Consider the following 16,836-nt stretch of genomic DNA (forward strand, 5'->3'; position numbering starts at 1 on the left):
GGGAGAGTTCCAGCTTTTGGAGTATATGCTCAGAAAACTCTAAATCAGACAGAACCCAAAATATTTTGCTGGGAAAAGCAATTAGGCTTGGATGGGGACTACTGCTTAGAAGTCAGATATCTTCAGTTCCCCTGGGCCAATTTTCAAAAATCTGGTATCCCTGGAAAGAGTGGACCCTCAGCTATCAGCCAATCAGCCCAGAGCCCTTATACTCCTGGGGCCCTTGGGCAAGTGCCCATTGAGCCCATATGAAAAGACGGCCCTGCACACACAGGCATGGCTGGACCTACCCTAAATTTTGCCATGGGATCTTGAGATGCACTGTTCCATCCCTGCCTATTATGGTGTGGATTACAGCCATATTAATATCAGATTGAAATCGCTGTGAGATATTATAAAACTAAGGACATTTTCAGTTATGTTGGTGTCCAATGGAAGACCTAAATAGCTGCAGGCCATGACTGGTTTGGAAAAGCTTAAGCTGATGATGGCAAAATGTCAGTATCATAGACAGGCATCTATTGGCTGTCAATAGTTATAAAACATGTAGTCATTTAACTGGAGCAGATGACACCATATGCATATGGCATAAAATCATTTATACGTAGAGCATCAGAATACATGTTCCTTGGCAGTTCTTTGACAGTTTAAGAAAAACTGCATATTGTAAAAAGTAAATATTACCTCTTCCTCAGCTGACATCTGCTTTGTTATTTGAAGCTTGATTCCTAAAGAAAATGGGAAAAATACAATTATAGTGTTGTTGACAAAAGAATACACAACCTTGCAAATCTATAACAGATAGAACACATTCTCTTAGGGACAGAAGTGAAAAACAAGTTGGATGTATGAAGCTTGTTTCCTAAGAAACTGTGGACCTTATTCAGGTTTGTTAGCAAACCAAAAAAGTTTTGCAATTGGGCAAAACCATGTTGTACTGCAGGTGGGGCATATGTAACATGTGCAGAGAGAGTTAGATTTGGGTGGGGTGTGTTCAAACTGAAATTTAAGTTTCAGTGGTGAAACTAAGCAGCCGATATTTACCATGCACAGAAACAATATAACCCACACAAATCTAAATCTCTCTGCACATGTTACATCTGCAGTACAACATGGTTTTACCCAATTGCTAACTTTTTTGGTTTGCTAACAAACCTGAATAACCCCCTCTGTTTGACAACACAAACTTGTCATAGCTGTCTGACAGGAGCCTGATATCACCTACACTGTTGGGAGATATTTCACTGTCAAAATAGATTTATCAGATATTGGAAAGAGATAAAGTACCAACTAATCAGCTTATAACCTAGATCTGCTGACATAATGGCTGATTTGGTAAGCATACATACCGCCCATACACACAGCCAGACATGCCGATATATCTGCAAGATATATTGTCATCGGCTGTGCTGCAGGGCCAAAGCCATAAGCCTGTGAACGACGTCATTCACAGAAATATCAGGTGTACACACTCGTCATCCCGCTACCGATATATTGTTACTGGCTTAAACTAACTATATATCGTACTAATGTGTACCCAGCATAATTTGTTTTTACATGCTCATAAAAGATCTGAGCACTCCACTCCTGAAATAATCTGTGATTCTGTGAACATTGAAATGATTTGGTACACAGAGCTGATGATCCTACAACATAATAAAAGAATAGAAAATAATAAAATTATTTTGTTCATTCATTACTAAATATTTAAATCTCCTCATTGTAACTCAACCATTGATTAATGTTTTTATGTATAAAGAGAATGCAATCCTCTAGGGCAGGCATGTCCAAACTGTGGTCCTCCAGCTGTTGTGAAACTACATATCCCAGCATGCCATGACAGAGTTTTGCTGTCAAAGAATGCTAAAGCTGTGTCAGGGCATGCTGGGATGTGTAGTTTCTCAACAGATGGAGGGCCGCAGTTAGGAGGGCCGCAGTTTGGCCATGCTAAAACTGTAGCAGGGCATGCTGGGATGTGTAGTTCAACAACAGCTGGAGTGCCAAAGGTTCCCCATCACTTCTCTAGGGTATGGTTTATAAAGGACTTGAATTGGTATAATAATTACCTGAATTTTTTCTTTTAGCCCACAGTTTCTGAAACACTCCAGTATTGTTGTTGGATTTTGGAAGAGGTTTGTCATCAAAGTTTTCAATAGTAACACCATGACACTCACTGTTCCCATTGGGGGATCCTTCAGGTGATGGGAGAGCATGCAATCTGAAATCTTCAGGACTGTTTTCATAGAGAGCGCTGCCATTGTCATCAATAAATACATGGTTAACAAAACCTTCTTTGCCGAGATCAGGTGACCTGGCAGATTCTGGACATGGTGAAATTGTTTGTAATGGCTCAATGTTATACAGCACAACATTTATTTCTGATGGGATCTGTATTTTTGTAGATGATTGGGGAGTATTCTGCACTTCTGGCAAGTTTGACGGAGACCTGGTCTTCGTAAAGTTGTAACCTAAGTTCTTGAGTTCTTCAGAGAGAGCTCTGTGCTGTGATTCTAGGAGGCATTCCGCTGATCGGTGCAAAGCACTGTGATCTGACAGGTGGATCTTTTGCTCTGAATTTGAATCCATGTGATTGAAACTCTTTTCTAAACCTGTGTGGGAAAAAGAACGACCCCAGATATGGTCACTTCTGCTTCTCTTCCACACGGTTGATTTCCCAAGTCCATCATCGGTGGTCTGCTTTGAAAGGCTTAAATCACTGGACCTAAAGCTGAGGCTTTTTTTTGATTCCATGGCTTTCTGAACAGTTAGAGTTTTCATGGAATCCAGCGTAAGACCTGACAGATCCTGCAGGTGCCCAATGTGATCATCTAAGTGGTGGAGTAAATTTTTAATGAAGCCGACATGATCTCTGACATCCTTCATGTCACTGAAGATATCTTCGACTCTTGAAAATAGAAGTGATGGAAATTATTGTATCGGGAACCTCGCTGCAACTGTGTCATTTCTAATCACTAATGGACCATGTGATAACATCAGAAATTACATCACCAAGAATATAAAACTTGACATAAGCATAACCTTCCTTTTGGTAATATACAAGCAGTCTTAAACACAATAAGGTCTGTCTATGTCTGTGTAAGCTAGAAAAATAATCTTTATTTATAATGTCTGTATATAAACGTGTGATAGGACAATGTTTGTCCTTGCAAGTCTAAGCAGGGATACAAGTGGATGAAGAAAAATCTTCATAATGTCCTACTCATACAAGCAAAGCGTGTGTAAAACAAGGCGCAAGAAAAATTAGGATTGACGAGAAACCTTTATTGGCTGACTGATTACCTTTATATTGATCCAAAGTCTACCAAGATATCTTCTTCTGTATAAACGTTTTATATCTAAAATTCATGGTCATAGCTAAGGTGGGTGCAGGGAGTGCCATTGCTATGAGGCCCAGAGGCTTAGCAGGCCCACCTCTGTGGCCTAATTCAACTGTACTCATGTCATAAAGTAGTCTACAAGGTCCCCGGAATTGCCTGCTTAGCACCGTGTGGCATAATGTGAACTGAGGGCACTATGTGTCATGTCTACTGGCAGCAGTAAAATGTTGCAAATTGTTAACTTGCAGCACTATAATGTGACATAATATGAACTGGGGTAGCTGTGCGGTATAATGTGAACTAGGGCACTACTATGGGGCATAACATTAACTGAAGCAACACTATAGTTCATATAATGAACTAGAGCACTACTGTGGTGCATACAATTAATTTGGTGCACTACTTGAGCGTATAAAATGAACAACTGCTGTGGAGAGAGGCATCTCCAGAAAGGGGAAGAGGCCTGTTAAAACTGTTGCTATGCGGTTGACAAAGTTCTGGCTATACCTCTGCTAAAAGTAATCTATTAACTATCAAAGGTAAACTTATCAATATGAAACACGATACACCACTGTGATATTAGACAGAAAGGAGGAAAATGAATGACCACATTTAAATTCATGCTAAGATTGCTGTAAGAGACAGACTGTACAATCTTAACATGTTTCATTAATAACGTACTGTTCACAATAGTGTAAAATTCTACACTATGATCATGGAGACTATCAAGTCACTAGAAAACAGTGACAATAGACATTATAGAGAGTATAGATATAGTAAATGGTTACTTTCTCATGAACATTTGTTTGGGGCACATAATGCCTACTTCACTGTGTAAGCTAGGTGGACTTTATGCTTGCTCAGGTTAGTATTCATAATATAAATGTACCTTTCAGTTGTTACTCGAATTCTTTCATCACTCTTTGATCCATCTTGGTCTTTCTTGTCATTGAAATAAATCTGTATACATTCTTCTTCAAATTCATGCAGCCTCTTTTTATCTTCTTCAGTCAAGAAGAGTTCTATGGGCAATTTATGACAATAATTAGGTATCATTAGTCTACTGGCTTCAGAGCTGGCCCTAGGTATAGGCTGTATAGGCAAATGCCTGGGCAATCTGAAAAAGCCTAGGGTTATCTGGACAGACACCTATATTTCAATTACAACTGCGCTGTAACCATTGTAGCTTTATTGTAGCTTTATTTATAGCTGTAAAGCTTTATTGCAGCGTAACGTGTGACATCATGAAGTCATGCAGCACCGCCGAGACAAACAGAGCAGAGGAGCCTCAGCGGGCAGCCAGATGACAGCTGCTGGTGGCCAGAAGACATCAAAGAAAGTAAGTGTGTTGGCTAGAGAAACACTTGTATGGGCTGGGGCCGGACCCTGCAGGGATTCATTCATGTTGTTTGAGATACTGTATTTCTCTTACGTCCTAGAGGATGCTGGGGTCCATTTTAGTACCATGGGGTCTTCTTAGTTTTTTTTTATTTTATTAGAACATTAGGTACAGGAAGGCTGCTGGCAACAGCCTTCTGCTTCGTGGGACTTAGGGGGGAGGGGGGGGGGAGTAGGAACCAACTCTGGAATTTAATGGTTCTCTATCTCCGCTGACAGGACACTGAGCTCCTGAGGGTGCTGATCGCAAGCCCACGAGGTGACCGCTCACTCCCGCAGCACAGCCGCCACCCCCTAACAGCCAGAAGATAGAAGGTGGTGAGTACAGCGACAGTGGCACGGTTAGCGGGTCACCGGCGGGAATAGCGGCCCAAGGGTGGGAGCGCAGCTCTGACAGGCTGCGCTCCAGGAAGGCTCAGCAACACTTAGTGTAGGCGCTTGGAGGGTCGTCCTTGGCCAGCGCAGTCACTCTAAACTGGTCACATACGCTAACAGGGGCTAATCCCGCTGTTAGCATAGATACCTCCGGCCAGTATTATCAAATTTGTGTGGGAAGCTGCGCGCCATTACAGGGGGCGAGGCTTCTCCTCAGAGCTGATCCAGCATTCACCAGTGCCATTTTCCTGCCTGCAGACATTCAAGAGGATGCTGACAGGGAGCGCTGACCCTCCAGATAATTCCAGTTACTGCGGTACCATGATTTTATAGACGGGGGAGGGGGGGGAGTGCATTGTTAGTAATAATCAACATATTAATGTTGGTTACTCAGTGCCGGCTTTTATCATAATAACTGCTCACAAGGGCGCTGCGTGGCTGGCTCCTTAGACTCTGTGACTCTCTGAAGGTACTCTGGGGGAAACTGTGTCTGACATTTTCCTGTGTGTGTGTGTGTGTGTGTGTGTGTGTGTGTGTGTGTGTGTGTGTGTGTGTGTGTGTGTGTGTGTCCCACATTACCATGTCTAAGGACTCTGTGTCCTGTGCTGCAGAGTGTTTATCTTCTCTTAAGGAGTCTATCCCATGTACTCAGGACTGCAATATACTGTCTCAACCTTTGGAATCCGAACCCCCATGGGTGGATTCTATAAGGGGAATGATATCCCAGATTTCAACAAGGATGTCACATACTGAGAAGGAGATGCAGTTTTTGAGGAAATTTGTGGAGGGGTTACAATTATTGGCCCCCACTAATTCATCAAAAACCCCACCTACATACCCACAAAAGCATACACTTGCCCAGATAAATGCAAGCTGACACTCATACCGACTTTGATACAGGGGGCGGTGATGGGGATATGCAGGGGGGGGGGGATGCATCCCTTGCTAAAGGGGTGCAACTAATGATTGAAGCCATTAGGTATGTTTTACACATTTCTGAGAACGTACCTAAACAGGTGGAGGAATCTTATTTTACAGAAAGTAAGAAATCCTCGCTTACCTTTCCGGCTTCCAAGGAGTTAAACTCTTTGTTTGAGAAATCCTGGGAAAACCCAGAGAAAAAATTCCAGATCCCAAAAAGGGTTCTCATAGCTTTTCCTTTTCCTGAAAAGGATAGGAAAAAGTGGGAAAACCCACCTATAGTTGACGCTTCTCTATCCAGTTTGTCAAAAAAGGTGGTTTTACCTGTTCCTGGGTCAACCGCTTTAAAGGAACCGGCTGACCGCAAGATTGAGACTACACTCAAATCACTATACACAGCTAATAGCGTCGCTTTACGGCCCACTATTGCTTGTGCGTGGATTTCAAAAGCCATAGTAAAGTGGTAAGGCACATTGGGAGTCATTCCGAGTTGTTCGCTCGTTATTTTTTTGTCGCAACGGAGCAATTAGTCGCTAATGCGCATGCGCAATGTTCGCACTGCGACTGCGCCAAGTAAATTTGCTATGCAGTTAGGTATTTTACTCACGGCATTACAAGGTTTTTTCTTCGTTCTGGTGATCGTAATGTGATTGACAGGAAGTGGGTGTTTCTGGGCGGAAACAGGCCGTTTTATGGGTGTGTGCGAAAAAACGCTACCGTTTCTGGGAAAAACGCGGGAGTGGCTGGAGAAACGGAGGAGTGTCTGGCCGAACGCTGGGAGTGTTTGTGACGTCAAACCAGGAACGAAACTGACTGAACTGATCGCAGATGCCGAGTAAGTGTGGAGCTACTCAGAAACTGCTAAGAAGTGTCTATTCGCAATTTTGCTAATCTTTCGTTCGCAATTTTGATAAGCTAAGATTCACTCCCAGTAGGCGGCGGCTTAGCGTGTGCAAAACTGCTAAAAGCAGCTTGCGAGCGAACAACTCGGAATGAGGGCCATTGCTAGAGGACTTAGATACTATGGATAGAAGTGACATTGATTTGTTCTTACGTCACATATAGGATTCTGCAGGGTTCATGGTGGAGGCCATGAAAGACCTTGTCATGCTGAATGCACGGGCTACTTCTCTGGCGGTCTCGGCATGCAGAGGACTCTGGCTACGCCAATGGACTGTGGCTGTGGAATCCAAGAGAAGTGTGGAGAACCTACCCTTCACAGGTCAGGGATGCTTTGGATGCATGGATCTCCACGGCAACTGCGGGTAAGTCAACCTTTCTTCCCTCAGAAGCACCAACGGCTTGGAAATCTTATCCTTCGCCTACACTGCAGTCCTTTCAGACGGCAAAATTTAAGAAATCCAAACCCCCTCCCACCTTCTTAAGAGGAGGTATGGGAAAGTCCAGAAAACCTGCAATATCAGGTTCCCAAGAACAGAAACCAGGTTCTGCTCCCTCAAAATTTGCAGAATGACGGTGGACCTCCCAGCCTGGAGGTCGGGCAGGTGGGAGCAAGGCTAAAAGATTTCAGTCACATTTGGGCGTCATCATGCCTAGACCCCTGAGTACAGGATATTGTGGCCCAAGGATACAGTCTGGAGGTTCAAGAACCCCCAACTCACAGATTCTTCGAATCAGGCTTACCAGTTTCGCTGACAGACAGCACTATTCTACAGGAAGCCATTCAAAAATTGGTTCAAACAAATGTCATTGTTCCTGTTCCACTCCACCTACAACACAAGGGTTATTACTCAAACCTGTTTGTGGTACCGAAACCGGACGGTTCGGTAAGGCCTATATTAAACCTAAAGTCATTGAACCCCTACTTGAGGGAATTCAAATTCAAGATGGAGTCTCTGAGAGCGGTGATCTCAGGTCTGGAGGAGGGGAAATTCCTGGTATCCCTGGATATCAAGGATGTGTACCTTCACATTCCGATCTGGCCGCCTCACAGGCTTATCTCAGATTTGCCCTGCTGGACTGTCACTATCAGTTCCAGGCACTGCCATTTGGCCTCTCCACAGCACCGAGGGTATTCACCAAGATCATGGGGGAGAGGATGTTACTCCTCCGAACACAGGGTGTGAACATAATTCCATATTTGGACGATCTGCTGATAAAAGCATCTTTCAAGGAGAAGTTGTTGCAGAGTATTGCTCTCTCATCTCGACTACTCCAGGATCATGGGTGGATCCTGAACCTTCCAAAGTCACATTTGGAGCCGACAAGGAGACTGCCCTTCCTAGGGATGATACTCGACACGGAAGTGCAGAGGATGTTTCTACCGGTGAAGAAAGCGTTGGTGATCAAATCAATGGTCCGGGATCTCCTGAAGCCAGCCCGGGTATCGGTTCATCAGTGCATTCGTCTTCTGGGGAAGATGGTTGCCTCCTACGAGGCTCTACAGTACGGAAGATTCCACGCGAGGTTCTCCCAACTAGATCTCTTAGACAAATGGTCGGGGATCACATCTTCACATGCACCAGCGGATACGCCTGTTGCCGAAAGTCAGAATTTCACTCCTCTGGTGGCTGCAAACTTCTCACCTACTCGAGGGCTGCAGGTTCGGGATACAGAATTGGATCCTTCTAACCACGGATGCAAATCTCAGAGGTTGGGGAGCAGTCATCCAAGGGAAAACTTCCAAGGAAGGTGGTCCAGTCAGGAATCTCTCCTCCCGATAAACGTCCTGGAACTGAGGGACATTTACAACGGCCTTCTACAAGCGGCACATCTTCTGCAAGATCAAGCCATTCAGGTTCAGTTGGACAACGTCACAGTGGTGTCCTACACAAATAGGCAGGGTGGAACAAAGAGCAGAGCTGCGATGTCAGAGATAACAAGAATCCTCCTCTAGGCAGAAAAGCACGCGGTGGCGCTGTCAGCAATCTTCATTCCGTGAGTGGACAACTGGGAAGCCAACTTCCTCAGCAGACACGATCTCCATCCAGGAGGATGGGGCCTCCACCCGGAGGTATTCGCAGAGGTAACAAGCCGATGGGGTGTACCTCAAATAGACATGATGGCCTCTCGCCTCAACAAGAAGCTTCGGAGGTACTGTTTCAGGTCGAGGAACCCGTACACAGTGGCGGTGGACGCACTGGTAACTCCGTGGACGTACCAGTCAGTGTATGTGTTCCCTCCACTTCCACTCATCCCAAGGATTCTCAAGCTCATAAAGAGAACAGGAGTTCAGGCGATCCTCATTGCTCCGGACTAGGGAGGTCAATCCCGGGGCATTTTTTCAATCCCAGGATTCGGGATTGAAAAATGCTCAATCCTGGGATTTTCGGGATCCCAGGATTGCAGTAGGGATCAGTGTAGGGAGCAGGGAGAGTATATGTGGAGTGCAGCGAGGGGTGGAGGGCAGCGAGGGTGGGTGTAGGGAGCAAGGGAGGGTGGGTGTAGGGAGCAGCAGGACAGTGGGTGTGCAGGGAGCATGTAAGGAGCAGGAAGGGAAGGTGGGTGTAGCGAGCAGGGAGGATGACAGGAGCAGAGAGAGAGAGGGATAGAGGGAGGATGTCTGGAGCAGTGAGGGAGTGTGGCTGTAGGTAGCGATACCACTTACTAATTAGGCGGGCCGCGGGCAGCAGCCATAGACACACACATACACTGACTGTGCTGGCCGCATTTCAAATGTAGCACTGGCCGCCAGCCAGTCAGAACTGGCAGTCCGGCAGCCAATCAGGAGCCGCGGCCGCTTCCCTGATTGGCTGCCGGACTGCCAGCTCTGATTGGCTGGTGGCCGGCGCTACATTTGAAATGCCGCCAGTGCGGTCAGTGTGTGTGTGGAACTACCTCCCTGACAGCCGGGCAGCGATGTGCTATAGTGCTCAGCGCTGTCCGGCAAAACTGCGCATGCGCACTCTAATCCTGTGAATCCCGGGATTGGGATTCAAATCCTGGCATTTTTGGGCCCAAATCCCGGGATTCCGCCGATCCCGATCCCGGGATTGGCCTCCCTACTTGGTACGCGGATCTTCTGGAATTACTGCTGGAGGATCCGAAGCCTCTTCCTCTTCGCTAGGACCTTCTGCAACAGGGGCCAATCGCCTATCAAGACTTACAGCAGTTATGTTTGACAGCATGGAGGTTGAACACCAGATCTTAGCTTGGAAGGGCATTCCGAAAAAGGTCATTCCTACCCTGATACAGGCTAGTAAGGGAGTAACGTCAAAACATTACCATCGGATTTGGAAAAAGTATGTGTCTTGGTGTGAATATTAGAAGTTTCCAACGGTGGAGTTTCAACTGGGATGGTTTCTCCTCTTTCTGCAAGCTGGTGTGGATGTCGACCTATGCTTGGTCTCCATAAAGGTCCAGATTTCGGACTTGTCCATTTTCTTCCAGAAACAACTGGCTGCTCTTCCTGAAGTTCAGACATTCTTGAAAGGGGTTCTGCATATTCAACCACCCTTTGTGCCGCCTACGGCACCTTGGGATCTTAATGTAGTACTGCAGTTCCTGCAATCAGGTTGGTTCAAGCCTTTACAGGACGTGGACGTCAAGTTTCTTACTTGGAAAGCGGTCACTCTGTTGGCTTTGGCGTCTGCTAGTCGTGTGTTGGAATTGGGGACATTGTCATGCAAGAGCCCCTACTTGATTTTCTATGAGGATAGAGCTGAGCTCAGAATGCATCAGCAGTTTCTTCTGAAGGTTGTGTCAGCCTATCATATCAACCAACCAACCTATTGTGGTGCCAGTGGCTACTGACTCCTCAATTACCTCCTTGGATGTTGTGAGGGCTTTGAAAATATATGTGAAGAGAACTTCTCGTCTCAGGAAGTCGGACGCTCTGTTTGTCCTTTATGATTCGAACAAGGTTGGGTGTCCTGCTTCAAAACAGTCAATTTCTCGCTGGATCAGGTTCACTATCCAGCATGCTTATTCTACGGCAGGCTTGCTGTGTCCAAAATCTGTTATGGCCCTCTCTACTCGTAAAGTGGGTTTTTCCTGGGCGGCTGCCCAGGGTGTCTCGGCTTTACAACTTTGCAGAGCCGCAACTTGGTCAGGGTTAAACACGTTTGCTAAGTTCTACAAGTTCGATACTTTGGCCTCTGAGGACCTAAAGTTTGGTCAATCTGTTCTGCAGGAACCTCAGCATTCTCCCTCCCGTACTGGGAGCTTTGGTACATCCCCATGGTACTAAAATGGACCCCAGCATCCTCCAGGACACAAGAGAAAATAGGATTTTAATTACCTACATGTAACCCCTTTTCTCGTAGTCCATAGAGGATGCTGGGCACCCGCCCAGTGCTTCGGATTCCTGCTTTGTTACTTGGTTCAGTTTGTTGGTTGAGCCGTTGCTGAATTGTTCAGAGTTGGTTAGCTTGGCTTTCCTGTTGTTGTACGTGTGATCTGGTGTGAATCTCACCACAATCTGTGTATTTCCTTCTCTCGAAGTATGTCCGTCTCCTCGGGCACAGTTTCTAGACTGAGTCTGGTAGGAGGGGCATAGAGGGAGGAGCCAGCCTACACTATTACCTCTTAAAGTGCCCATGGCTCCTAGTGGACCCGTCTATACCCCATTGTACTAAAATGGACCCCAGCATCCTCTACGGACTATGAGAAAAGGATTTACCGGCAGGTAATTAAAATCCTATTTATACATGTGCAGAGATCAGCTGCAACAGGGGGAACTGATGATCAGCCCTCCCTGATCCATGCTCTTCTGCGCTGTCTCTGCAATAAGGTGAGCGGCAAGTCCATAACATGGTGGGGGCTGTTAAACAGGGGGTGACATCAGGACTAGGGGGTTTATGCTGCCCCATAAAAAAGATTTTTGGGATGGGGGGGTATATATTAATAATAATAATAATAATAATAATAATAATAATATAAAAAAAATACCTATAGTGACACATGGGGAGGGAGGGTACTTAACTGGTGTTCATTGACATTGGGGGTGAGGGTACCACTAGAGGGAATATTTGTGATGGAGGTGGGAAGTAAAATTACAATGGGATCCTACGGGCCTAATTCAGCAGTAGAAAGGCGCCACCCTGACAGAAAGAAAAAACGCCCCATGCAAGTTTGCGAATGCATCGCAGATCGCTATACATTCACAGATGCATACGCAATTTCCAGAACACCGAAGATATTTTGCCATCTGAGCAAATGTGAGTAGGTCAGAGGCTGCCACTAGTCTGAGACTGAGATGGGCTGGAAGTTGACTGCGCACCCTTCCCTTAAACTTATGCTGCATTCACACCGCAAATGCCGGGTCCTACCCGGTAAGACAAACGTGTACTTACCGGGTGGGATCCGGCATTTGCGCTCCGTTGCAGGCTTCCCGACCCGGCAATATACCGGGTCGGTTGCCATGACAACGGAGGCCGCAGCAGCAGCAGGGGCGGGGGTGGAGGCGTCGTCGGGAGATGAGCTCATCTCCAGCGCCGCCTCTCCCTATCTTGTGAATGGGAACCGTGTCGCATCGACACGGCTCCCATTCACACCGCACCTGACCCGGTAATCAACCCGGGTAAAACCCTTCTTTTTTACCGGGTTGATTTACCGGGTCAGGCGACCCGCTAAATCGCCCAGTGTGCTTTCACATCGCACACTGACCCGGTTCGACACGGCAATATGCCGTGTCGGTACCGGGTTATTTGTGCGATGTGAAAGGGGTATAATAAAAACCACAGAGAGAAGCGCTGTCACTAAAGTATTAATATATTTTATTAAAAATGACCTTATTCATATATAAAAATTATGAGAAAACCTAAACATCCTGTGACTTTAAAAAATCTTTTAGCAGCAACACATCAAAACATGTAACAATTTGTATTCCTCACTAAGGTCTCCTTTGGAACAATGTATCAATCTACCCTTTATATAATGTATGGTAACTCTTGTGATTAACAGGAATTCCTTAGAGTAAGCTCCACGCGTGGGCTGATTGAAACACTTGAAACCATATATTGGTAGAGGGTTTAAAAGTTCTTCCGTGATGTATATAGGGATTATTCACATTGATGTCATCCGCTCCATTATTTGTGAAATCCCTATTTAGCTCTTATTTCTTAATAATGCCGTCCAGAATTGATCAGCTTTTCTTATGAAGCTTATAATTGCACAATAACAGATTAAGCATGTGACGCTATTTTGGAGTCTGTTATTATACTAAACCCAACTTATGCAATGGGCAACAATTGTGTTATGTCCGTAGGGCGCCGGCTGCCCGCTCTGGGACACTGCAATAGAATGTGCAGGGCTTGTGAGAAATAATAGATAAAACGCTCACAGTCTCATTCAGATCGGCATAAAAATTCAAAGGCTATAATGCTCTCTCACCACTTTCCATCAAGCTTCACCTGGAGCATACTGCTAGCTGTCATAAGCTGAATCTCCGTTTGGTGCGGTGAGCCAAATGCCGAATAGATGCTGGGTGAGGCGCTGAGCGGCGGATGCTGTCGGGGACGTGCTGCAGAAATCAGTCTCTGTTCGTGATGGTTAGCTGGATGCCAAGCAGAATGTCGGGCAATGATTAATTAATCCGTCTGATTACATTGCCCGACATTCTGCTTGGCATCCAGCTAACCATCACGAACAGAGACTGATTTCTGCAGCACGTCCCCGACAGCATCCGCCGCTCAGCGCCTCACCCAGCATCTATTCGGCATTTGGCTCACCGCACCAAACGGAGATTCAGCTTATGACAGCTAGCAGTATGCTCCAGGTGAAGCTTGATGGAAAGTGGTGAGAGAGCATTATAGCCTTTGAATTTTTATGCCGATCTGAATGAGACTGTGAGCGTTTTATCTATTATTTCTCACAAGCCCTGCACATTCTATTGCAGTGTCCCAGAGCGGGCAGCCGGCGCCCTACGGACATAACACAATTGTTGCCCATTGCATAAGTTGGGTTTAGTATAATAACAGACTCCAAAATAGCGTCACATGCTTAATCTGTTATTGTGCAATTATAAGCTTCATAAGAAAAGCTGATCAATTCTGGACGGCATTATTAAGAAATAAGAGCTAAATAGGGATTTCACAAATAATGGAGCGGATGACATCAATGTGAATAATCCCTATATACATCACGGAAGAACTTTTAAACCCTCTACCAATATATGGTTTCAAGTGTTTCAATCAGCCCACGCGTGGAGCTTACTCTAAGGAATTCCTGTTTTTTGTTTTTTTTTTAAATCTGTTTATTATGATTTTCATAGAGTACAATGTAAGACAGAAACAGATAGCAATTATTTGATGAATAAAGCACAAAAACAACATTGGTGTGTACATCAATCAATGTCAGGAATCAAATCTATAATATCGTCAAAGTCGTGGAGTAGATGTGATTCATCAATAAGAACACATTGCACTGGAGTCAAATAGTACTCCAAAAATCAAACCTCAGGAAACCCTTCCTTGAAGTAGAACATTAGAAACATTATATCAAACATAAGTCCATAAGAAAAGGGGGAGATAGAAGAATAGTAGAGAGAAAGTAGGGAGGGGGGGGGGGGGGGAGGACAGGGAAACACATAAGGATAAGTAGGGAGGAAGAATCAGGATGTTTTTTATCCATAAAGACAAAGTATGGTAGCAATTGATACTTCAATATCAGGACGGAGAGTACTAAATTTCAACTCCAGGGCTTATCTTAAGGTACGGAAAATAGTTTCATAACATGGATTCTTCCAATATCTTCCTGTGAAGGAACCATTCAGTGTGCTCAAATACCTTAAATATTTGGGCCTGTGTGGTCTGATCCCGCGAGTCAATGTAAAGGCCCCACTTTTTGTAGAAAGTTTTGACACCTGACTCTATATTTACTTGAGCCGATTTTCTGTCGTAATATAAGATCTGTAACAACTTACTATGAACTTCTACCAATGTAGGTGAAGAAGACGATAACCAGTGGGATAAAATAATTTTCTTTGATACTGTTACTAAGATAGTGAGAAATGGAATAATTCGCTGTTTCCCAGGCCCTAGATCCCATTCCGAAAAATTTGCCCATAAACAAGAAAGGGGCGTTGCTGATACACGTATATTCAATAGCTGATTAATGTAGGCTAATAATTTGTGCCAGAAACGTCGGATCAGACCACACTCCCAAAACATGTGATAGAAGGAAGCTATTCGAACATGACATTTGGGGCATTCCCCGGTTTCCAAGGGGTGAAATCGAGCATGTTGGGTTGGGGAGATATAGGCTCTCTGCAAAGTTCGGAGGTGAACCTCTTGTAGGTAAGGTGAAGCCAGGGCTTTCAGGGTAGAGACATAATGATCACTAAGTTGATGGTGATTAGTTAGGCCAGGTATATCCTTACACCATTGGGTAAATAGTCTGTCCCATCTACCCTCTGTTGTGCGAGAAGTCAGGATGGTATAAATCTGTCTAATGCGTGTTGGTCCGGCTTTGTGAATATTAAGTGTGACTAACAATGGGTGAGAGGAAGGGGATGAGTCATGTGGTATGTTGCGCATACGAGTTATTGAGTCTAGATAGTGTCGGGTCTGGAGATACATGAAAAAATGAGAGTGAGGCAGGTCATATTTCTCTCGGAGCGATGAGAATGGATATATAGAGCCCCCCGGGTCAAACACTTTGGAAGAGTTAGACAGACCCTTCTCTTTCCAGAGCCGGTAATTGGAGTTAGTGAGAGATGGGGGAAAGGCGGGGTTGCCCCATAGCGGAATACATACAGACACCTCAGGGTTACATTTAAATTTCTTGTGTAGGGTGCGCCAGTTGTAATAAATATCATGAAAAAGAGGATTGTTAAGGATGTGAGTTGGGATCAGGGAGGGTTTGGACAGAAGCAATGCTCCCGGGGAGTAGGGAGTAAATAAGGCCTCATCTAGAGCAGAGTCTGTGAAGAGTTCCCTGTCAAACAGCCAATCAGCAGCACATCGGAATAGAGTCGCCATAGAGTAGGACATATAATCAGGTACTCCAAAGCCTCCTGCGGCCTTAGGGGCCATGAGTTTATCCAAAGCGATGAATGCTTTTTTCCCTTTCCATAGGAATTTTGACATGATTTTTCGTAAATATTGGATGTCTTGAGTCTTAAGGCGGATCGGGAGCATCTGCATAAGATAAAATAATTTCGGGAAGACTATGCTTTGCAAGACGGCTATCCTCCCCAACAGTGACAGAGGCAGCAATTTCCAGCTATCTAGCAACGAGGTGACACGTGTTAAGGCAGGGGTGTAGTTCTCCTCATATAGTCTGGAGAGATTCGCTGGGATTTGAATCCCCAGGTAGGTAAGCTTTGTGTGGGAAATTTTAAAGGAAAGAGATGGGATGAGTTTGGAAATGTTATGGGCAGAAGGGCCCAGGGGTAGAAGCTCTGACTTGGCTACATTAATTCTATATCCCGCCCTAGTTCCGAATGCTTGTATCAATCCAAGGATCTCCGGGATGGAGGTCGATGGATCAGAAACGAATAACAGCATGTCATCGGCAAAAAGAGCAAGACGGAGGTCAATGTCTCCAATTTTGATTCCCTTAAAAACTCTCGATTGGCGTAGGGCTATCGCTAGGGGCTCCAGTGCTATTGCAAATAGTAAGGGCGATAAGGGGCAGCCCTGTCTAGTACCTCGTTGTATCTCAAATGATGAGGACAGTACCCCATTACAGGAAATCTGGGTTTGTGGAGCAGTATAGGAATTCCTGTTAATCACAAGAGTTACCATACATTATATAAAGGGTAGATTGATACATTGTTCCAAAGGAGACCTTAGTGAGGAATACAAATTGTTACATGTTTTGATGTGTTGCTGCTAAAAGATTTTTTAAAGTCACAGGATGTTTAGGTTTTCTCATAATTTTTATATATGAATAAGGTCAT

General features: G+C 45.1%; 1 protein-coding gene across 2 annotated transcripts in view; it reads right to left on the reverse strand.

The window, feature by feature from the left end:
• Positions 1-16,836, reverse strand: part of LOC134932005 (transient receptor potential cation channel subfamily M member 7-like) — a 359,306-nt gene that overhangs the window by 91,079 nt on the left and 251,391 nt on the right. For both annotated transcript variants that reach the window (XM_063925995.1, XM_063925996.1), the window contains exons 21-23: positions 4,228-4,360; positions 2,067-2,905; positions 685-728 (exon numbers count right to left, since the gene is read on the reverse strand). In XM_063925995.1, coding sequence (XP_063782065.1) covers positions 685-728; positions 2,067-2,905; positions 4,228-4,360 — 1,016 coding nt within the window. The remainder of the gene's footprint in view (positions 1-684; positions 729-2,066; positions 2,906-4,227; positions 4,361-16,836) is intronic.

This window comes from Pseudophryne corroboree, chromosome 6 (assembly GCF_028390025.1).
Source record: "Pseudophryne corroboree isolate aPseCor3 chromosome 6, aPseCor3.hap2, whole genome shotgun sequence".
NCBI classification, from domain to species: Eukaryota; Metazoa; Chordata; class Amphibia; order Anura; family Myobatrachidae; genus Pseudophryne; species Pseudophryne corroboree.